We start from the raw sequence: 22,385 nt of genomic DNA on the forward strand, positions 1-22,385 counted from the left end.
GAGCTCTATTTACTATTTATTTTATCAAATAATTATTCTTTTAACAAAGCAGTACTGAAACAGAAAGTATATTGAAACTATGGCTGGTTATTTAATGAATCCTTCAACCAAGAAGGATAAATAACATTTTCCAGACTACACCTGGAGTAGAACAAAGCTACAGTGAAGTGAAAAAGAAGACTAAGAAGCAAAGCCAGAGTCATGCACTCACATCACTGCGAAGGTCATAGGCGTGCTTGGCATGGAGGATTTCAGGAGTGTCCCAGACAAAGCAGCCAATGCCTTTCAGCCAGTTCAGATCATCCTTGTAGATCACCTAAGGAGTCAGAGAAGGAACCTGTAAGAATCCCATTAGGATCTAACCCCTCATTTCTAAATCACTCTGAAACACCCTGTCAAATGATGGCAAGGAGAGTTTCTACCACTCTGATTTTTTGTTTGTTTGAGAAAAATCAAAACTATTCCTTTTGGAATTTAAATAGTTTTTGTTCAATTTGCTTCAATTTGGGCAATAAATTAAAAATCCAATGATTTTTAAAAAAAAAAACTACCTGCACATCCTACTGGACACTGATTTACTGCCAGATCCTACTCCTGGGCTGACCTACATAAGGCAAGTGTGTAGAAGCTTTGCCCAACCAGGATTTTCTCAGACTTCCAAAGTTTCCACACCTCATGCAACCAAATAAAGGACAATTTAGAGACAGGGATGGCTGCATGGGTAGAAAGGTAATGTTATGACCCAAATGCCTACACTGATAGCATTGAAATTATTGAAATTGTTGCACAGAGAGGCTGTGGACTCCCCACACCCAGGAGTGGCCAAGGCCAGGTTGGACAGCTCTGGGAGCAACCTGGGACAGTGAGAGGTGTCCCTGCCCATGGCAGGGGGTGGAAGAGATGAGCTTTAAGGTTCTTTCCAACCCAAACCACTGTGGGATTTTCTGATTCTATTCAACTAAGCCCCATCTCAACTACACATTCATTGCCAAGTGTTACACAACCACAACACAACGAAGTCAAGTGACAACTTCAGAGCGCTCCTGCGAAATTTTTGCTAAATTATTTCCTCTAACAGAGCATAAATGAAGGAATGATCTCAGCAGTGAGCCAGAAGAGGTGATTTGTGGACTTACATCACTGACTTGGTCGGTGACTTTTCGCACGTGGGTGTTGACCTGCAGGTCTGGCAGACAGATCCACTCGTGGAGCCGCATGCGATAATCGACCTCGCTGATCTTCTTCTGGGCATCCTTGGCTGAAATGATGTCCACCATGTCTGGGATAATGTGGACCTTGGCTTTGGTCTTCTCATAGGTTTCTTTGTACAGACGCTGTGGAGTTAAAGCACAAACTGTTGGTAAATTTGGAGGAAATCATTGCTATTTTCCTGGGATGTCAGTGGGAGAGCGATCGCTTTGGCCATGACTAAAACTTGTATCTGGCCTGCTCTAAAAATAATTTGCAGAACCTCAGCAACGCAGCTGAAATATTATTTGTTCATTTTTCATTGTGCTGATGGGTTAAAAGGAGGCAGATGATGATTTTACCCACAATTACACTAAAGGTTTGGCCACGCAGGCAATGCAATAATTGAATTAAAATTTAAATTTATGGTTGGATCCTAGAATTTGGCAAATACTGAACACTGCCAAATGCACGTGGGAATGGGATGTCTGGATCATGGCACGTGGATTCTTTGAGGGGTGGCTTCTGAGATAAGCATGGCTTTATCAGGAAAACTCATATCCAGAACCAACACTTACATCAATGTTGAGCTTCCCAACTCTGAGGCACCTTTCTGTATTGGGATCATCCTCAACACCTCTGGGGAGGGTGTACAGGGCTTTGAACTTGTCATATTCCTCACGGTACTTGACCTGAGCAGAAGCAAAGAAATGTAACAATTAACTGACTCTGATGGGTCAGTTGTGTTTTTGGAACAAAACTCATCATCATTAAGCAAGACATTGAGTCCTACAAGTAGAGAAAGGCTTTAAAGCAGGATTTTGGTTTTCTGTTTTGTCTGAAATGGTAAAGAAAGCACATTGTAAGAATCAGGTTGTAAGAATAACAGCTGATTAGAGCATTTTAAAAATCAATAGATGTAGAGTAAGGTACTTATTTATTGTTCCAGCTCCTTCATTTAGAGAGATCTGTGGAGTGGTCTCTCTTAATTCTAAGTTCAGTAAAGCCTAAGATGTTTTCTATACTTAGTAAGCATTATTTGAAGATTTTTGGTGTTTTTCTGACCTAGAGGCTCATGACATTTAGACTAGAAAAACCCTAACATTTTCAGTTTGGATTACTATAAAAAAATGACTTTTTTCTCCATGACAAGAAGCCACAAAGGACTGTTACCCAAACAATTATCAGAGAAAAATTATTATCTACAGATACATGTCTCAGCTAAAAAGGGAAAATAAATTAAAGTTCAAAAATTATTTATATCTATAGTAGATGCATGACATGAAGGATTTAATTGTTAGAATTCATGATCTGATTAAAAAAAATATTTAATTCACTTACAATGCTTGCATTGTGCTTCAGTTCTTTGGCACGTGCCAAGGCTACAGCATCTGAGGGCATTGCATAACTGGTGGCCTTCACTTTTTCCCAGGCTTTCTTGTAGAGATTCTGTGGGGAAATAGAAAGTTTGTGTGAGTGGAAAAATAATTCTCATAAATAATAACCAACAACCAATAGAAATCAAAAGCCCTTTTGCTTTTATTTAGACACCACACAGTAAAATATTGTAAACAAGACATTAATATTTAACATGAAGTTTAATCTTGACAGTGCATGTTAAGGTTGATAAAAATGCTTTCTAACTATTCATGTCTGTTCTCATACAAGGTTTTAGTTTTGTTCAGGTGTAATTCTATCCAGGGAATCCATTTATTCATCCAGGTGTTTTGCCAAGACTGGCATTACACTTGGAAAATATGGCCCTTGCCTGAAATACAACATCTCCCCCAAGCTCAGGTAGTGCAGAGGGCCAGCACTGGCTTTAATGAGCTCCTTGTTTGGATGTTTATCTTCAAACAGAGTGGGCAAACAAAAAAAACCAAAAAACCCACATTAAAAGTCCTGGAGAGAAAAGAAATCCTGTAGAAACACTTACATCACTATAGAGATGTTTCAAACTATGAATTCTTTCTGAATCCACTGTGTCAGTCACAGTTGTGTACTTGTCCTTAGTTTTTTGGAATTCCTCCTTGTATTTCACCTAGAAGATGAAAGCTGGGTTTAGTGAATTGTTTCAATGCTCAGAAGGACAATCCTGAGTAGAAAAGGTGGGGATTCACCTCGCTGGCATTGGCAGCACTTTGCAGAGCAGTCACATAGACAGGGGTGTCTGTAACCACACTGAAGTTCTGGAAGTTCTCCTTCCCTGCAGAGGTGTATTTTATCTAAGGAAACAAAACCAACAAAACACTCACTAGTGCTGAAAATGACCTGGAAATCCCCTGCCTTCCTTTAAAATCACATCTGGATAACTGAAATTGAGGATTACAGCTCACTTAAGACCAACTCTAAAAGTGACAGGTCATAAAATAGAAATACTCAATATACAGCCAGGATGAACCAAGGAAAAATGAAATTAAAAATCACAGTTGTCTTTCCATTCTCCTAAGTTTTCTCCTCCTCCAATAACACAGGTGATGTCTCTACAGAAGCAATTCAAAGATTGTACTATTACAGTTTGAACAAAATATTTCTGATGTAACAGGAGTCACTTCCTTCCTAGCTCTGGACTAGGACATGTCAACCTAAAAGGAAACAGAAATGAAAAAAAATACATGTATAAATATTTATTTATTTAAGGAAAACATACTTACCTGGCTCTGGAGGTCATAGGATTTCTTAGCCTGTAGGATTTGTGGAGTATCCCAGACATAACATCCAAGTCCCTTCAGCCAATTTAAGTCATCTTTATACACAGCCTACATGGAAGTGAACAGAACATCAAGTTAGGAAGAAATTTGCCTTCTGCCAATCAAACCAAGGAATTCTGCATACTAATAAGCCAGGCAATTAACACACCCTCAGATTTTATTGGGAAGGTTGGTTGGCCCAAGCTGAGACACCACTGACTGCAGAATATGAGCACCATTCTCTCAGCTGTGGGCTGATACAACCCCAACAAAAAAGGGGAATTCTTTTCCAGACCCACTGGATCCAGAAGGATTCTGGATGCTGAACTGGCCCCTGTGCTAATTCCAGCATTCCCAATTACAATAGATAAGGACTACTGCAGTGATTGGTATGAAGAATCTAAAGCCGTGGTTATTAATTTCACATTTAAATATTATGGAAGATATTTGAAAGTATTTTATATTTAAATAACTTGGAATAAATGATGGGAAAGGCTTCTATAATGTCAAACAAATGGGTTCAGTAAGTTCATGTAAATTCTAGAAGGGTTTGGACAACACCCTCAGACTCCTGGTGGGACTTTTAGGGTGCCCTGAGCAGGGCCAGGAATTGGACTGGATAACCCTGATGGGTCCCTTCCAACTCAGCCTATTCTGTGATTCTCCATAAAAGATAAACATACATCACTCAGAATCTCCTGGGCTTTCCTGGCGTGGATAACATCATTTTCTTCAGGTGAACAATTCCACTGATGGAAGTAAGTGCGGTACTCCAGGTCACTGAGGATGTACTGGCACTTCTTGGCTAGGACGTGGTTCATCATGTCAGCTGGAATATGGACATTTTTCTTGGTGTCTTCATAATTCTTTCTGTAGGCCAGCTGAAAAGCAAAGATTGGGGAAAAGGTGAGAGAAAATAAGAGTGATTTTCTGCATAATTTTGGATTTTGGACTAAAAGGTGACAGCACAATCTGAGATAACTTTCCTGGATTTAGTAGCTAAACTCCCATAGGATTCAACAGCATGAAATTTTAACTTGGATATTAATAACCCTTTATTCTGATGAGGTTCTAGAAGGACAAGAATTACCTCCACTTGCAGTTTTAACAGCTGGTGAGAAAACTAACAAGTCTTCAGGATTAAAAAAGTCATGTTCCAAACATGGTTTTTATCTAATTAAAGACAGAATATTTGGGATTACACTGATTTTATGCCCTGCATGACATGCTGTATGTGCAGTGCTGAGAACAGCAACACACAAAATGTGCATTTACTTTTCCCGTTCTTAAATTCCTATTTCTACTCAAAATCTACACTTTTATTTGTAAAGGAAATGAAACACACATGGCATTTTTTACTGCTCAGATCCTTACACTGAAATAGAAAAAGGGGTTTTTCCTCACTCCAATATTTCTAATAGCTAAAAAAATCCCTTCTCAATCTCCTAAATCATTTAAAATTCAATTATTCAACCCACATATAAAATAAGCATTCAGGAAATATAAACACATTGAAATAATTGTTACTGATATTATTGTGGATTGATGTTAAGGTTGGACTTGGCCTTGCAAGTCTTTTCCAACCTTAAAGATCCTGTGATTCACTAGTTCTATTAAGCTTTGCATTATTTATGCTTAAGTAATGAAATAGTGCATTTCATCAGTGGAATAAATGGTGACATAAAGCAAATGGGAAATATTCCAGTCAGACTCGTTCGTTCCTTACCGCGCTCCTCATCTTCTGGAATTCCAGGGAGTGAATGACTCCAGGGAAATCACCAATATCCTTCCCAGCCAGGTAATGGCCTTTCAGCTTCTCATATATTTCCTTATATTTAAGCTGAAAAACATTCACGTGGAAATTTTAAACATTCATTCTCACAACATATTGGGGGAAAAAAGGGGAAAGAATGGGAAAATCCCTCCTGACCTCGCTGTTGATGTGGTTTGCATGTTTGGCTCCCACAAGTGGAATGTATTTCTCATCCAGAGTGTATCCAATGGGCTTGCTCACTTCCCAAGCCTTCTTATAATGTTTCTGGACAAACAAAGCACATAGAGGTTTTGATGAAAAAATCAATTTTACTTCCCAAGAAGCCTGACTCTGCCATTCATACACACAGGGGATTTGACATGGAATACAGGATATTTTTACAGAGTGGGTCCCAATAAATTAAATGGAGAATGTTCATTTTGAAAAGTCATTCAATGTGAGGCACACAGAACAAGTGTTCCCTTCAGAAAGCTACCTGAGCACAAATTTGAGCTGACTTCTTCTTTCTTTACTATATTTACACCAGAAGAGTAATAAAAATATCCAAAATATAGATATGAACTCTTGTTTAAAAGTGCAGGATAGAATTGAGATTGAGAATTTTAAAGATGATCAAAATTGTGAAAATCTTCAAGAAATACTGGTGTTTATTAAAGAAACATTAGTGCCAGTGGCACTTTCCTAATACGTATTTTGTTAAATATTAAATATATTCACCTTCAGACAAGATTATGAAGTGCCTAGTCATATGAACGAGTAATCACTTATATTTTCAAAAAATAGAGGTTTCTCGTTAAAATTAGTGAGACAACTCAAAAGTAACTGCTTAATAATGTAAATCATCTACAGTTTTCCTTTCTTATTAAAATTAAATTTAAAATTTATCAGTAGTCTCAGAAGGTATTATTGGATGGAATTATATTTGGTTTTGTCACACTATTATGACTTCCAAGCATCACACAGCTGTGCCTTAAGATCACTTCAATAAGGAAAGAAATTATCCTGGTTCCAATGATCCAAACTGGGAAAAGCTGAAATAAAAAGGGATTAAATAACTTTCCCAGTGCCTCTACTGAGAGCACAACAGTTCCTCAAGTCCACCCCACATTCTGTGCAAGGGAATCAGTGCTTAGGTGGATATTTATGGGATCTCACCTCACTGTGGAGCAAGGCCATGTCTTTGGCGTGGTGCAGAGCAGGAGTATCATCAGACCCAATATATTGGCCTTTCTCCTGGTTAAATGTTTCTTTGTATTTTAGCTACAAAAGAAAACAAACACAGTGTTAATTCCACAGGAGAAATACATTATTATTATTATTATTATTATTGCTACTACTCCATCTATTAGAAGGAGACATTCATTTTCTCTTATGTTATCATGCAATAATGTTGTGTAGGACATTCCAATCACTCTAGTACCCAGGCAAATGTCCCTGTGTCACCTCAAAATCCACATGGTATTCTTGAAAAATTTAAGATACCGCTCAGCAAATACAGTTCAGCAACATCAGGAACTCCACGAACTGTTCACCAAGAACATGACTCAGTTTTCAACTACTATAAGAAAAACCTTTGCAAACTCTAAGTCAGGGACATGCTATATTCTTCTATAGGAAAATGTTAAATTTTCCTATAGAAATATTAGAAATATAGAAATTACTGAATAATATAGAATACTATTCAATAATATAGGGAGATTAGAAATATAGAAATATTGAATCATATAGAATTATTATTGCTATAGAAATACAGCAAGATTGTGTTGTTCATTCATATCACTTCTTACTAAACTTATTTACCCCAGGAAAGCCTGTTTTTAATGAAGCAGCATGTGCTCACATACACATACATATGGCTAAATATAGTATAGGCTAGAAAAAGCAATTAAATCACCTACTCATTCTTGTAAATAAGTTTATATTTAAAAAAAATTACATACATCACTCTGATTGACAGAGTTCATCTTTGCCAAAACGATGTCAGGAGTGTCAACCACGCTGGTGTATTTGGAAAAGTTCTCAAGGGCTTCTTTTGTGTATGCTCTCTGCAAAGAGGTGGAAAAATATCTTAGACACTGTGTATGAGAAAGAAGTGCTAATTGTAGAAATGCTGAAATATATGCTCTTACTTTATTTATCAGTTCTTGTGCATTCTTAACTTTCTTATGCTCCACTGAATCGAGGGGGATCCAACCACAGCCACGAAGCCACTCCAAATCAGCTTTGTAAATGTTCTAAGTCAGAAAGAAAATGCAAAAGGACAGACATTACTGAACTCAGGATGGACTGTGTACTGTGGGCAATATCCTTAGGCCAGACCATGTGGAAAGGACCTCGTAGGGCTGTAGCATCACTCACATCACTTTGCAGGTCGTAGGCCTTCCGTGCCTGGATGCAGTCGTTCTGGTCAGGGTGGCAGGTCCACTCGTGCAGGTACTGGCGATACTCAACGTCGCTGACCAAGTTCTGGCACTCCTTTGCTGCCACAACTGACATGGCATCCGAAGGCATGTGGATTTTGGACTTGGTTTTGTTGTAGTCTGATTTGTACAGCCTGTCGTTCTGGATCTCACCCGCGTGCTCGTACCACACCAGCTTGGGGTCATCCCTCATCTTGGCAACTCCCACATAGTGACCTCTCTGCTTGACATACTCAGCTTTGTATTTCAGCTGATGGAAGAGGGGAGAAATATGGATAAAATCAGCACTGGTTGTATCCAGTCTGGTTCTAACCTGAGAACAGCTTCAGGTTTGTCAACACAAAGAGCAGATGAGACAGGGAGTTGTCAAACAAAGCCTTAGGTTATGGGTACACGACCAGATAAAAATCTGGTCACAAACAATAATATTACTTTGTATAGGCCTTCCAGTTCAAAATATAGCATTTTCTAATCTAATATACTCCCAATTTTCAGTAAATAGTATCGTCAACAGAAGAGGAAATACTTGTTAGAAAATGTTTTCTAACAAGTGCATTTAGTCTCATTTTGGCAACAAATTATTTCAGATTGTCTGAAGAGTGGATGCTCATTTAAGGTATTTACATCACACTGTTTTGACAAAATGTTTATTCCAAATAAGAGTCATGTAATAATTTCAATATCCATTATAGAAATGTTTAAAATGTATGGTGTGTACTGGCCTACAGGTTTTGATAGGTCAAAAGGTGAAATCAGAGCCATGTATGTTACAATCATAGTATCACTTCAATTATGTAACACAAAGTACAGAAGTCCAGCTCAGTTGATTTTGGAAGACCTGTTTCTGGAGAGAGTGAATGTGGAAGGGTCAAGCTGACCTTTCAGCACTGATATCTCCAAACCCCATAATCACAAAGATGGCTGAATTGTTTGGAGGACAGTGGAATTCATGGGTCATGAAAAGTCTGGGTGTTACCCCAAATGGAAAGCTTTTAAAGCCTGGCAGTGAATTTTGAAAGCCTTTAACATTTCAGGCTTCCAAGCAATCATCTTCCTAATGAGAAAAATCATTACCTCACTTTGGACATCACTCGAGTGTTTGGCATGAGAGATCTGCACCGTGTCAGGAGGCAAGAGGTAACCAGTGGCTTTTTCTTTCTCCCAACTTTCCTTGTATAAATTCTGTGGAAAACAAAAGTGATGAGGAATTCAACACTACTACAATGATAACGATTACTGAATATATGTAGTTTATATAGAAGTATAAGGATAACAAATCCTTCTTTCAGGTTGTTCTTAATAAGGCATGTTTTCTAAATACCTAAAAAATGTGAGTAGAAGCTGTCAAGGAGTGACCATGTACCTGATTTAGAATTCTGGCTGCCTCTCGGGCCATATCCAGCTGGGGTGTATCTGTGAGAGTGTAATTTGACTTGGCCTCATTCCATTCTTTGTGGTATTTAACCTAGGACACAGAAAAAAATGACTGCCTTGTAGCACCACCACAGAACTGGGAAAACACCATAATTTACACATGAAATAATGAACCAACCCCTGAATTTGCAAGGCCATTAGATCTTAAAAGCACATTAAATACAAATTCACAGAAGTCAAATGTAGCCCAAAACTGAGAGCAAACTTACATCACTGAGAATTTCACTGCTGTTCTTTGCTGTGACATAATCAACTCTGTCAGCCACAGGAGTAAATGGGAGAGTTTCAACTTTTGTGCGGTACTTTCTCTGTACAAGGCAAAAGAAGAACAAATTACCCTGGAATATTTGACACCTAATACAGCAAGTCTGAATAGATACACATGACAAGGAAGTTCACATGAAGAAAAACCTCTCCATATACAATGAATGCTGTGAAAATACTACAGCTGTATTTTCCATTTGAAAAAAAAAAACCATTATGTGTTTAACCACTTAAAATACTTTGAGTGAAAAATACCCCTGAAGAAAATTTTAGTACTGAAAAACATTTGGTTACCTCACTCAGGAGATCTCCAGCATATTTGGCATGCTTGACTCCAACAGAATCATTTGGCAACCATCCAATTCCCCGCAGCCATTCCAGATCAGCTTTATAAACAGCCTGGGAAAACAAAATAGGGTCCATGCTGTTAGCTACAGTTCACAGTGCAATCCAGCAAGATTAATAAATAAAGGCATTTACTTCCAGTGGTTAAAAGGGATCAGTAATTCCAACGTGAGCACTACATCTGAATTTACCACCCTTCAATCGTGGCAATTTATAATTGACCTATACTTTGCAACTCTGACAAAGAGCACGGTGAGCTCCCTGAATTCAGACGATCCCACTCCTTAGAGCTGAAGCAGAATAAGAAGAGGTAATACAGGATTAAGTTAAGGGGTGTTCTCAGGTGAACTTACATCACTCTGGAGGTCGTAGGCTTGCCTGGCGTGAATGACATCGTTCTGGTCGGGGAGGCAGATCCACTGGTGCAGGTAGTGCCGGTAGTCGGTGTCGCTCACCAGGCTCTGCCCATGCTTGGCTGACACGATGGACATCATGTCCACTGGCAGGTGGCACTGGGTCTTCAGCTTGGCAAAGTACTTCTTGTACTCTCGTTCGCTCTGAACCTTGCCTATGTCCAGGGCAAACTGGATTCTGGAATCTCCCCTTGCGTTCGGCACTCCCACGTAGTGTCCTTTCTGCTTCTCGTGGTCCAGCTTGTATTTGTACTGGGTGAAGAGCAGAGGTCACCATTAGTAACAGTTAGCATGCAAGAGCTCTTGGAGCATGTGACACGCCTCTTTTGGCACTTACATCACTGGCAATCTCTCTAGAAGCCTTGGCTGTCTTGATTGGAATTGCATCTGCTCTCAAATCGTAGCTCACCTTCAGCTCATCCCAAGCACCTTTATAATGTTTCTGAAAAGACAGAGAAAACATCACACACGTGCTGAATGCTCTGGCATCTGCCATTACAGAAACACAGTTTCCAGCCATTTATTTGCTGGCTGTTTTTGAGCATTACTCCTGCTCCTAACCATAAATGCAGCTGCCTCTGAAACACGCAAGACTGGCTGTACAACCTATAAAGCACAGAAGGGTGTTTGTAAAAGTGTAGAAAATATTTATATGCCTTGGATTCTCATCCATTTTAATAAAATATTCCCTCAGTGGGGCATGATATTAATAATTTTTAAATAGCTGTATGTAAGTATTTATTTTCAAATGGCTAAATACTTTAAGGATATTCAGTACAGGGAAGGGTTGCAAGCCCTGTATGAGGACAGACTTCAATGAGATTCAAAGAGATTCAACATGTTAGAATGATATAATTCACATACTATTTTAGAGAAAACAGAATGATAAACATACCTGGCTGTAATTAACAGCATTAGCCTTGGCTAGATTGATTTCAGGTGTGTCTGGCATAATATGGATCATAGTCTTGTCCTTTTCCCAGGCTTCTTTGTATTTTGGCTGTTAAAACAGTCATTTAATAATATTATCAGAATTGTGGAATTTCACTTATCAATAACATAAAATCCCATAAATCTCTCCTGACTTATCATCTCCAAAGAATAAAATGTTTAGAAAAGCGTTACACTTAAAACACTATCAGTTTTATATTTTAGCAGTGAGATTTCTCTTCAGCTTTAGTTTCTAGTCTGGAAGCTGCTTTGAGGAGGTTGGAACGTACAATGCTGATCTGTTCAGCATTGGTTTTGGCCAGAACAACATCTGGGGAATCCACAACACTGGTGTATTTCAGGCTGTCAATGGGGGTCCGATACACGTTGTCACTCAGGAGATCCTGGGCATTCTTCACCCTCTTAATTTCTGGAGAGTCGTTGGGTAACCAGCCAATTCCACGGAGCCACTCTAGGTCTGACTTATACACAGCCTGGTGTGAAAAGGAAAATGTTGATCAAAATTATTGTCTTAATTATTTTAAGCTATGCAAAGCAGATTATGTTTTATAAACCTAGCTAGAGTCAGATTAATCCTTTTTACATAAAGGAGATGTTCAATGTCATAAGTAAAATTAAATCTGGCACCAAGGTTTTAAGTAGTTCATTTCTTAAACAACACATTCCAAACATTGTAAGGGGAAACAACTGGAAGGAGTTGTAGTTGAAGATGATAAATATCAAGAACTTAGAAGAGTCTTCCTGTCATCTCCAAAATACTTATTCCTCTAGTCATTTCAACAATTCACAAGTCCTAACAAAACCCCAAGCTACCTACCAGGAAAATTGGCAAAAAGCAAGGAACAGGAACTTCATGTCCAAAGCTTGCAATTGAAACAGTGGAAGAGGGACTGATGTTGACTGATAAGTAGCAAAGCCAGGTCAGGAAATCAGCTGCACTGACTCCTGCTTTGCAATCAGCCACTAAAACCTCTCATTGGCTACCTCACAGAGTTTTCTTCCAGTTAAATAAATTTCCCAGCTGACTCAAGCAAACAGAAGTAACAAGAGCCACCTGATTCCAATGCAGCAAACAGCTGTTATTCCTAAGTCCCATCAAAGCAGGAAAGGCAAATCCTTCATCCTCTCCAGACAACACCACTCCAAAAAATCCAAATCCACCACAAAAGTATGATGTAACACAGCAGCTATCAACTGAAGTTTCAGAATATTTAGAGGTAAAACCAATGTTTTTTAAGGGTGTAGAGGAGCAGATAATAGCAGTAGCAAAAAATTGAAGAAAACAGTGTAAATAGAAATCTGTTGTGACTGTATAGCATTGAACAATCAGAGTAAGGCTATAATATATTAAATAATAAGAGTAGTAACCACACATCTCTATGCATACTCACGTCGCTCTGGAGGTCGTAGGCCTGCCGTGCGTGGATCACGTCGTTCTGGTCAGGAAGGCAGGTCCACTGGTGCAGGTACTGCCTGTAGTCAACATCACTGACCAGGGTCTGACACTCCTTGGCTGCCTGCACCGACAGGGCATCCACAGGGATGTGGATATGGGTCTTGGAATCATTGTAGGCCTTCTTGTAGAGGCGGTCGTTCTGCAGGGCCATGGCGCGCGCGGCCTGCACCAGCTTGGGGTCCTCCTTGGCACTGGGGCACCCGATGTAGTGGCCTTTCTCCTTCTCGTGGGTTTCTTTGTACTTGTACTAGAAATACAGAGAGAACAAAAGGTGTGTTGCTCACCTGGACACAGCCACCAGACAAAAGGCTTCCAGCTCCCCAGGCTGTCAGCCTGAGCTTCACTCAGTTCTGCTGAGACACAAGCACCACATGAAGAGAAGGCTGTACCTCACTGGCAATGTCTCTGGAGGCCTTGGCTTGTTTGATGGGAATGGCATCAGCTCTTAGGTCATAGCTTTTCGCCTTGGCCTCATCCCAGGCCTTCTGATAATGTTTCTGCATGGAAAATTAATCACCTTTGTTAAACATAGTGAAATGCCTTCTCTAAAAATCTACTTCCTTGGAATGACCAGCTTGGGAGCCCTGTTTGCCTCCTATAACTGGCAGAGTTACAATAATGACCCTGGCAAGTGTCTTAACAGAAAACTCATGACTTAAAATAGGTGCAAGATCCAAAAGACAAAGAGGCAGCAGAAATATTCCTGAAGACAGACTACTATGTCTGCAGACTCCAACAACTCCTCCATGGAAATTACTTGGCACGTTTTGCCAAAGGGAGCAGGAGTTGTGTGGAATTGCACACTGAGCTTGGGTATTTGCTCATGAACACACCACTTGTTGATAGGCTGAAAGGTGGTAAAGAGCCCCTGGATGTAATTTCCTGTTTACAAGCACATTAGAAGGTGGATTTGTACACCACAATTTACAGCAAAAGCTAAAAGAACAATTGCCAGTCTTCACTTTCTAACACTTCACAAGGATTTCATTTTGTTTTCTTACATTGCTGATGTTGACAGCATTGACTTTGGACTGCAGCATGACAGGAGTGTCCGAAGGGAGGGAAATCTGGGTCTTGTCTTTATCCCAGGCCTCACGATACAGACGCTGAGGAGAAAAGAAAGGAAGAATAATGGCATTTCAATAGGGTGAGAAAAAAGCACCAACAGGAATTCTTTGGTAACTCCAATTTGCAAAACTTTCAACTCGACATTCCTGTGGTAGACCACAAAGAAAAGAAGTGAATCCCATAAGTGAAAGGGGAGTGCAAGGTGAGCTTACATCACTGAGCTGCATGGCATTGGTCTTGGCCAGGACAACGTCTGGGGAGTCGGTGATGCTGGTGAACTTCAGCTGCTCCGGCCGCGTGCGGTACAAGCGCTCATTGAGGAGTTCCTGGGCTTTCTTGGCTTTGACCACATCCACAGAACCTTCTGTTAGCCAGCCAATGCCTCGCAGCCATTCCAGGTCGGACTTGTACACGTTCTACAAACAAATCAAGGGTTACTGGCATTGCAGAGACAACTGTTTTGCCCAGAGAGCTTGTGGACTCTCAGTCCATGAGGACATTCTAGACCTGTCTGGATGAGGCTCTGAATAACCAGGTCTAGTGCAAGGAGTCCCTGCCCACGGCAGGGGGTTGGAATAAGATGATCTTTTCCAATCCAAACCATTTTGGGATTCTGTAGCTCTAACTAAGTGCAAGAAGGTTTTTTTCCCCAACTTCTCCTCATACTCTTACACAACAAGCAGCCAATGAGACTGTGGTGTAGAAGGTCCTTTCTAGACACAGAACCCCTGATTTGCACAGCAACAACAATACTCTTAAGATGCTGCATTCAAACCAGGGGCATCATCTGCAAGTACTCTGCAAGTAAACGTTCTACAGTAGACCAAGAAAACATGGCTTCCCTATGAACTGCCCTGAATATTTCTGGCCCCCAGGCTGAAATCCTTTGGAAAGGATAACATACCAGGACAGACTGTAGGCTCATGAACATGCATTTAAAAGTGTATTTGCCAGTCCCTAACAAACAGAGCCTCACACAGCCACCCTAAAGCTTTCCTACAGTTATTGTCACTCACGTCGCTCTGGAGGTCGTAGGCCTGCCGTGCGTGGATCACGTCGTTCTGGTCAGGAAGGCAGGTCCACTGGTGCAGGTACTGCCTGTAGTCAACATCACTGACCAGGGTCTGACACTCCTTGGCTGCCTGCACCGACAGGGCATCCACAGGGATGTGGATATGGGTCTTGGAATCATTGTAGGCCTTCTTGTAGAGGCGGTCGTTCTGCAGGGCCATGGCGCGCGCGGCCTGCACCAGCTTGGGGTCCTCCTTGGCACTGGGGCACCCGATGTAGTGGCCTTTCTCCTTCTCGTGGGTTTCTTTGTACTTGTACTAGAAATACAGAGAGAACAAAAGGTGTGTTGCTCACCTGGACACAGCCACCAGACAAAAGGCTTCCAGCTCCCCAGGCTGTCAGCCTGAGCTTCACTCAGTTCTGCTGAGACACAAGCACCACATGAAGAGAAGGCTGTACCTCACTGGCAATGTCTCTGGAGGCCTTGGCTTGTTTGATGGGAATGGCATCAGCTCTTAGGTCATAGCTTTTCGCCTTGGCCTCATCCCAGGCCTTCTGATAATGTTTCTGCAAGGAAAATTAATCACCTTTGTTAAACATAGTGAAATGCCTTCTCTAAAAATCTACTTCCTTGGAATGACCAGCTTGGGAGCCCTGTTTGCCTCCTATAACTGGCAGAGTTACAATAATGACCCTGGCAAGTGTCTTAACAGAAAACTCATGACTTAAAATAGGTGCGAGATCCAAAAGACAGAGGCAGCAGAAATATTCCTGAAGACAGACTACTATGTCTGCAGACTCCAACAACTCCTCCATGGAAATTACTTGGCAGGTTTTGCCAAAGGGAGCAGGAGTTGTGTGGAATTGCACACTGAGCTTGGGTGTTTGCTCATGAACACACCACTTGTTGATAGGCTGAAAGGTGGTAAAGAGCCCCTGGATGTAATTTCCTGTTTACAAGCACATTAGAAGGTGGATTTGTACACCACAATTTACAGCAAAAGCTAAAAGAACAATTGCCAGTCTTCACTTTCTAACACTTCACAAGGATTTCATTTTGTTTTCTTACATTGCTGATGTTGACAGCATTGACTTTGGACTGCAGCATGACAGGAGTGTCCGAAGGGAGGGAAATCTGGGTCTTGTCTTTATCCCAGGCCTCACGATACAGACGCTGAGGAGAAAAGAAAGGAAGAATAATGGCATTTCAATAGGGTGAGAAAAAAGCACCAACAGGAATTCTTTGGTAACTCCAATTTGCAAAACTTTCAACTCGACATTCCTGTGGTAGACCACAAAGAAAAGAAGTGAATCCCATAAGTGAAAGGGGAGTGCAAGGTGAGCTTACATCACTGAGCTGCATGGCATTGGTCTTGGCCAGGACAACGTCTGGGGAGTCAGTGATGCTGGTGAACTTCAGCTGCTCCGGCCGCGTGCGGTACAAGCGCTCATTGAGGAGTTCCTGGGCTTTCTTGGCTTTGACCACATCCACAGAACCTTCTGTTAGCCAGCCAATGCCTCGCAGCCATTCCAGGTCGGACTTGTACACGTTCTACAAACAAATCAAGGGTTACTGGCATTGCAGAGACAACTGTTTTGCCCAGAGAGCTTGTGGACTCTCAGTCCATGAGGACATTCTAAACCAGTCTGGATGAGGCTCTGAATAACCAGGTCTAGTGCAAGGAGTCCCTGCCCATGGCAGGGGGTTGGAATAAGATGATCTTTTCCAATCCAAACCATTTTGGGATTCTGTAGTTCTAAGTGCAAGAAGGTTTTTTTCCCCAACTTCTCCTCATACTCTTACACAACAAGCAGCCAATGAGACTGTGGTGTAGAAGGTCCTTTCTAGACACAGAACCCCTGATTTGCACAGCAACAACAATACTCTTAAGACGCTGCATTCAAACCAGGGGCATCATCTGCAAGTGCTCTGCAAGTAAACGTTCTACAGTAGACCAAGAAAACATGGCTTCCCTATGAACTGCCCTGAATATTTCTGGCCCCAGGCTGAAATCCTGTGGAAAGGATAACATACCAGGACAGACTGTAGGCTCATGAACATGCATTTAAAAGTGTATTTGCCAGTCCCTAACAAACAGAGCCTCACACAGCCACCCTAAAGCTTTCCTACAGTTATTGTCACTCACGTCGCTCTGGAGGTCGTAGGCCTGCCGTGCGTGGATCACGTCGTTCTGGTCAGGAAGGCAGGTCCACTGGTGCAGGTACTGCCTGTAGTCAACATCACTGACCAGGGTCTGACACTCCTTGGCTGCCTGCACCGACAGGGCATCCACAGGGATGTGGATATGGGTCTTGGAATCATTGTAGGCCTTCTTGTAGAGGCGGTCGTTCTGCAGGGCCATGGCGCGCGCGGCCTGCACCAGCTTGGGGTCCTCCTTGGCACTGGGGCACCCGATGTAGTGGCCTTTCTCCTTCTCGTGGGTTTCTTTGTACTTGTACTGGAAATACAAAAAGAAGTCAATCTGGCATGAAGGTGCCATAATTTCCTATTGCTACTGATCACAAAAATACATATTCTTGTTTTTAAGATAACTGAAAATAAATGTAAAGGATGAACATACGTCACTCGCAATATCTCTTGATGCTTTGGCGGCTTGGATTGGAATTGCATCAGCTCTCATGTCATAACCTTTCTTTTTGGCCTCTTCCCAGGCTTGTACATAAAGTTTCTACACAAAAGAAGACAGAAAATGACTTATCAATATTTTGAAAGATGGGATTTCTACATTTCATCATTTTTTCTCAAAGTTTTCATGAATGCGTATTTTGGAACATCTTTATGATTAAAGAAATTCTGACTTAACTCCAAATTTCCACTAGTTTAGTGAATGTTTAAATGTCCTTACATGGCTAACATTGGCTGCATTGGCCTTTGCTAACAGGATGTCTGGTGTGTCAGGCATGACATGGATGGACTTCTTGTCTGCATCCCAGGCTTCTGTGTACAAGCGCTACGAGAGAGGAAAACAGCCCTTTACAAACAGTTCTTTATGAAATTATTTTAAAATTATTTTACAATTATTTTACAAACTGCTATGGGTAGCTCAAGTCAGCTCTAAATACCCGGACTCAGCAAAGCTTCTCTCTGAAACAGCTCAAGAAGGAAACTTTGTCCCTCCTGATTATTTCTCAGGCTAAGCTGATGCAGCAATTGATTGATTTTGGATTGTGGAGAAACAGCCATAGGAGGAAAACTATTAATTATTCTGTTTAAGTTGTTTGATTATGTTTCTTATAAAGGAGGAGGTACTTAGTGACTTTCACCCTCCAGATCTGAGATACATTGCAGGAGTTTCACATTCAGAGAACTTACACTATTTCCTCATGCCTTGTTCATCATGCAGTATTACTCTTGGAAAATCTGTGATTTAAGGGAGTTTTTTCTGGAGATTTTTACCAACTGTTCACGGCAGACTGAGCCGTGAGGGAACAGCTTTCCTGTATAATGGCTGAATCTGGACATTGATTTTCTCATAAATCCACAAGTCTTTAGCTTTACTTTGTATTTTGTATTTTTCACCTCATGAACAAGTTCTATTCACTGGCAATCCCACCCTCACCTTGTTCATGATCTCAGCATTCTGCTTGGCTAGGACCATGGCCAAGGAATCGGTCACGCTGGTAAATTTGATTTTGTCGGCAGGTTGGCGATACTTCCTCTCACTGAGGATTTCTCCGGCTTTCTTGGCTTTCTCAACTTCCAAGGAACCAATAGGAACCCATCCAATGCCTCTCAGCCATTCCAGGTCTGATTTGTAAACAGCCTGAAAAAATTTGAAAGTTTGTTATATATATGCAAGTGTGATCAAATATTAAAATTAATATAAATGAGCACATCCTATATGAACAACTGGGTGTGTTTCTGAGGATATGGTTCTGAAAACAGTTGTTATTTTTGAAGATTAAATAAAATAGTTAATAAATATATAACTCAGGTTAAGGACTGAAAAAATAGAATTAAACATAAATTTGATGAAAGAATAATAAACATTTCAGCAAGTCTGATGCAAGTGACTAAGGTGTATAATCCATACTTTAAAACTTAGATTCACAAGACACAGAGTATTTAATTATGTATGACAAATGTAAGGATTTGCTCACATCACTCTGGAGGTCGTAGGCTTGCTTGGCGTGGATCACGTCGTTCTGGTCGGGCAGACAGATCCACTGGTGCAGGTAGTGCCTGTAGTCAACATCACTGACCAGCTCCTGGCACTTCTTGGCCAGCACAATTCCCAGCATGTCCACAGGGCTGCTGAAGTGCGTCTTGGACTTCTCAAAGGCTTTCTTGTACTCTCTGTCACTCTGGATCTTGGCCACGTGCATCGACCACATCATCTTGGGGTCGTCCTCAATGTTCCTGGCCCCGATGTGGTGGCCCAGCTGCTTCCGATACCCTTCCTTGTACTTGTACTGCAGGAAAATAAAACCACACATATATATTTATATATTTTATCTTTTTTTAACACAAAGCATTTAAATAGATTTCTTGGTAAAAAAACAAGGAGCATAAAAATCTGTTATCCTCTGTCTCTTAGTGATGTTGACTCATGCCAGAAGCAAAACCTGTCTCAGTCACTGCAGAGTTTTTTCCTGGTTTTGTATTCCAACATTTTGAATTTCAATGTGACACTGAAACAAATTTCTTTCCTCCAGAAAAGACAAGCATATAGACTTTTAGAATTTATTTATTTACATATCTCTTTTGGGGACAGATTTTAAAGTACTTCCTATTTTGAACCAAAAATTAACTTGACAAACTCTAGCATGGACTCCTACATCTTTTTGATCATCCATGGATGGCAATGGGGGTCATAGAAACAATCTTCATGTTATTACATTTATTTGTTACTGTGATACATAACTCATGCAAAAATAGTAGCTATTTTTGTGCACTAAGGCATGTGCTAGAATCACTATGAAAATAGATTTCAATATTATCTATTTTGTGAAATATGACATTAACAAACAATGGAACAACCATTCTGATTCTTCCCCATTACCAAATCCTTACAGAAATGAGAGCAAAGTCTGCTTACCTCACTGGCAATCTCTCTGGAGGCTTTGGCAGATTGAATGGGAATGGCATCATAACGCAAATCATGGCCCTTCTTCTTCGACTCCTCTAAGGCCAGTTTGTACATTTTCTGTGAGAAAAAATTCACATTTTAGTTTAAAAAACAAAATACCAAATTGCATTTCAGTTAAGCACAACTGTGCAGTAAAACAAATGAAGTCCCTAAACAATATTGTTAATCTTCAGACAAATTTAATACTGCTCTCTAGAAAAGGAAAAAAAAAAAAAGCGGATTTCAAAGACCTTGTAATTTTATTTTAGATGTTTGGAAAATGGAAATCATTTAGGGAAGGCAGAGAGTGGAACATTTAAAAAGTTAAATTACCTATTTCCACAAATTGCTGTAGAAATGGTTTCTCATTTATGTCAGATAATATATTTTAAAAGACCAATTAGATATCCCAGAGGTAAATTCCAATGAAAGAACAACTTTGATTTCATCACTGGAAGCGGCAATTTGTGAAACTAAACAACCTGACAATATTTTAATATTAATAAATAATCAAAGGTGAATATAGTGTACTTATCAGAAACCCTTTAATTGTCTCAACTCTTCAGTTGCCCTCACCTCACTGTAGTTCAATCTGTTCTGTTTGGCCAGCAGGATTTCTGGGGTGTCAGGCATGACATGAATCGTGGTCTTGTCTTTGTTCCACGCTTCAGTGTACAAACGCTATGAAGGAAAACAGGAAGAGATTTATAGGACATTCCAAACCAGGTTCATGTCTCAATAACCATGGAAAACCCATTAATTAAAACGATAGGAACCTGGTCTAGTAGAAATTGCCCTTTCCCATGGCAGGGAGTTGGAACAAAATGATCTTTAATGTCCCTTCTAACCCAAACCGTTCTATGATACTATGAAATATAAGATGGACAGTTATGTGTTAACCTGGTAGAAATAACATCAACAAAAGGAGAATTTATCTGAGGGAGTTTAAAAACATTAAGCAAACTGCCACATTGCTTCAGAATAATGAATAATCCAAAGCATCATTAGTGCCCACTGCACACACAAGTCAAGGAAAAGATTTAAATGTAAAATGCTGAATATCACACAAATTTGAGTCTTCCACTATCTGGCACAAGAGTTTTGAGTGAAATAACAAGAGCACACTGATTGAAAATACATCATGTCTGAACTGCAGCATTGCTTGTGCTCAGTTGATTCCCAGTCCTGTCTCCAGGGATGAGGTACAGACCTCTGATGTGTCACCCGGTGGCTTCAGGACTCACCTTGTTCATGGTGTCTGCGTTCTGCTTGGCCAACACCATCTCCAGGGAATCCGTGACACTCGTGAACTTGATGGTGTCTGGACGCTGGCGATAAATTTTATCACTCAGGATCTCCCCTGCTCTCTTGGCTTTCTCAACTTCCAAGGAACCAATCGGGACCCAACCAATGCCCCGCAGCCATTCAAGGTCAGACTTGTAGCAGTTCTGTTACAAGAAAAAGTTACACAAGTTATTTTAATAAAACAGTCATAATTATAATAATGTATGTCACACCGTGCATCCTTCCAAAGGAAAATAACCTTCCTATCAGCTCTTCATTCAAATAAATGCAAAGCTGTAGAGAAAACTGCAGAAAAACCGACTGCATTTTCACCTACATTAAGGGTGAAACCATTATCCAAGTTTCACAGAATTGTAAATGACAAATAGTCCAAATCCTGGAATTACAGGATTTCATTTAAATATCAGTTAGTTAATATAACGCGTAGGAGATATGAGTGTCAATTAACCATGAAACATAATAATAAACCTCAAGAAGTTGGTTCTACCACATCAGAACATGATGGCCTGATCCAATTATGTAAAATAAACTCATTCCTCAGCAAAAATTAAATGCCAGAGAACTCACATCGCTCTGGAGGTCGTAGGCTTGCTTGGCGTGGATCACGTCGTTCTGGTCGGGCAGACAGATCCACTGGTGCAGGTAGTGCCTGTAGTCAACATCACTGACCAGCTCCTGGCACTTCTTGGCCAGCACAATTCCCAGCATGTCCACAGGGCTGCTGAAGTGCGTCTTGGACTTCTCAAAGGCTTTCTTGTACTCTCTGTCACTCTGGATCTTGGCCACGTGCATCGACCACATCATCTTGGGGTCATCCTCGATGTTGCGGGCCCCGATGTGGTGGCCCAGCTGCTTCCGATACCCTTCCTTGTACTTGTACTGAAACACAAACCAAGATATTACATTTCTGTATCACCTCTAAATATCAGTTAGTAATATTAAATATTTCTGACAATAAACTTTCCAAACTTATTTA

The 22,385-nt window shown here is 40.6% G+C and overlaps 1 protein-coding gene across 1 annotated transcript in view; it reads right to left on the reverse strand.

Moving 5' to 3' along the window:
- Nucleotides 1-22,385, reverse strand: part of NEB (nebulin) — a 96,483-nt gene that overhangs the window by 39,940 nt on the left and 34,158 nt on the right. The window contains exons 56-94 of the mRNA XM_069021334.1: nt 21,977-22,288; nt 21,349-21,552; nt 20,681-20,785; nt 20,075-20,182; nt 19,137-19,448; nt 18,596-18,799; nt 17,882-17,986; nt 17,597-17,704; nt 17,162-17,473; nt 16,363-16,566; nt 16,084-16,188; nt 15,474-15,581; nt 15,020-15,331; nt 14,216-14,419; nt 13,937-14,041; nt 13,325-13,432; nt 12,871-13,182; nt 11,749-11,952; nt 11,424-11,528; nt 10,866-10,970; nt 10,469-10,780; nt 10,065-10,169; nt 9,716-9,814; nt 9,436-9,537; nt 9,147-9,254; nt 8,011-8,322; nt 7,782-7,886; nt 7,593-7,697; nt 6,808-6,912; nt 5,809-5,916; nt 5,605-5,718; nt 4,562-4,759; nt 3,843-3,947; nt 3,309-3,413; nt 3,125-3,229; nt 2,530-2,637; nt 1,767-1,880; nt 1,137-1,334; nt 212-316 (exon numbers count right to left, since the gene is read on the reverse strand). Coding sequence (XP_068877435.1) covers nt 212-316; nt 1,137-1,334; nt 1,767-1,880; nt 2,530-2,637; nt 3,125-3,229; nt 3,309-3,413; nt 3,843-3,947; nt 4,562-4,759; nt 5,605-5,718; nt 5,809-5,916; nt 6,808-6,912; nt 7,593-7,697; nt 7,782-7,886; nt 8,011-8,322; nt 9,147-9,254; nt 9,436-9,537; nt 9,716-9,814; nt 10,065-10,169; nt 10,469-10,780; nt 10,866-10,970; nt 11,424-11,528; nt 11,749-11,952; nt 12,871-13,182; nt 13,325-13,432; nt 13,937-14,041; nt 14,216-14,419; nt 15,020-15,331; nt 15,474-15,581; nt 16,084-16,188; nt 16,363-16,566; nt 17,162-17,473; nt 17,597-17,704; nt 17,882-17,986; nt 18,596-18,799; nt 19,137-19,448; nt 20,075-20,182; nt 20,681-20,785; nt 21,349-21,552; nt 21,977-22,288 — 6,255 coding nt within the window. The remainder of the gene's footprint in view (nt 1-211; nt 317-1,136; nt 1,335-1,766; nt 1,881-2,529; nt 2,638-3,124; nt 3,230-3,308; nt 3,414-3,842; nt 3,948-4,561; nt 4,760-5,604; nt 5,719-5,808; nt 5,917-6,807; nt 6,913-7,592; nt 7,698-7,781; nt 7,887-8,010; nt 8,323-9,146; nt 9,255-9,435; nt 9,538-9,715; nt 9,815-10,064; nt 10,170-10,468; nt 10,781-10,865; nt 10,971-11,423; nt 11,529-11,748; nt 11,953-12,870; nt 13,183-13,324; nt 13,433-13,936; nt 14,042-14,215; nt 14,420-15,019; nt 15,332-15,473; nt 15,582-16,083; nt 16,189-16,362; nt 16,567-17,161; nt 17,474-17,596; nt 17,705-17,881; nt 17,987-18,595; nt 18,800-19,136; nt 19,449-20,074; nt 20,183-20,680; nt 20,786-21,348; nt 21,553-21,976; nt 22,289-22,385) is intronic.

Source organism: Aphelocoma coerulescens, chromosome 7 (assembly GCF_041296385.1).
Source record: "Aphelocoma coerulescens isolate FSJ_1873_10779 chromosome 7, UR_Acoe_1.0, whole genome shotgun sequence".
NCBI classification, from domain to species: domain Eukaryota; kingdom Metazoa; phylum Chordata; class Aves; order Passeriformes; family Corvidae; genus Aphelocoma; species Aphelocoma coerulescens.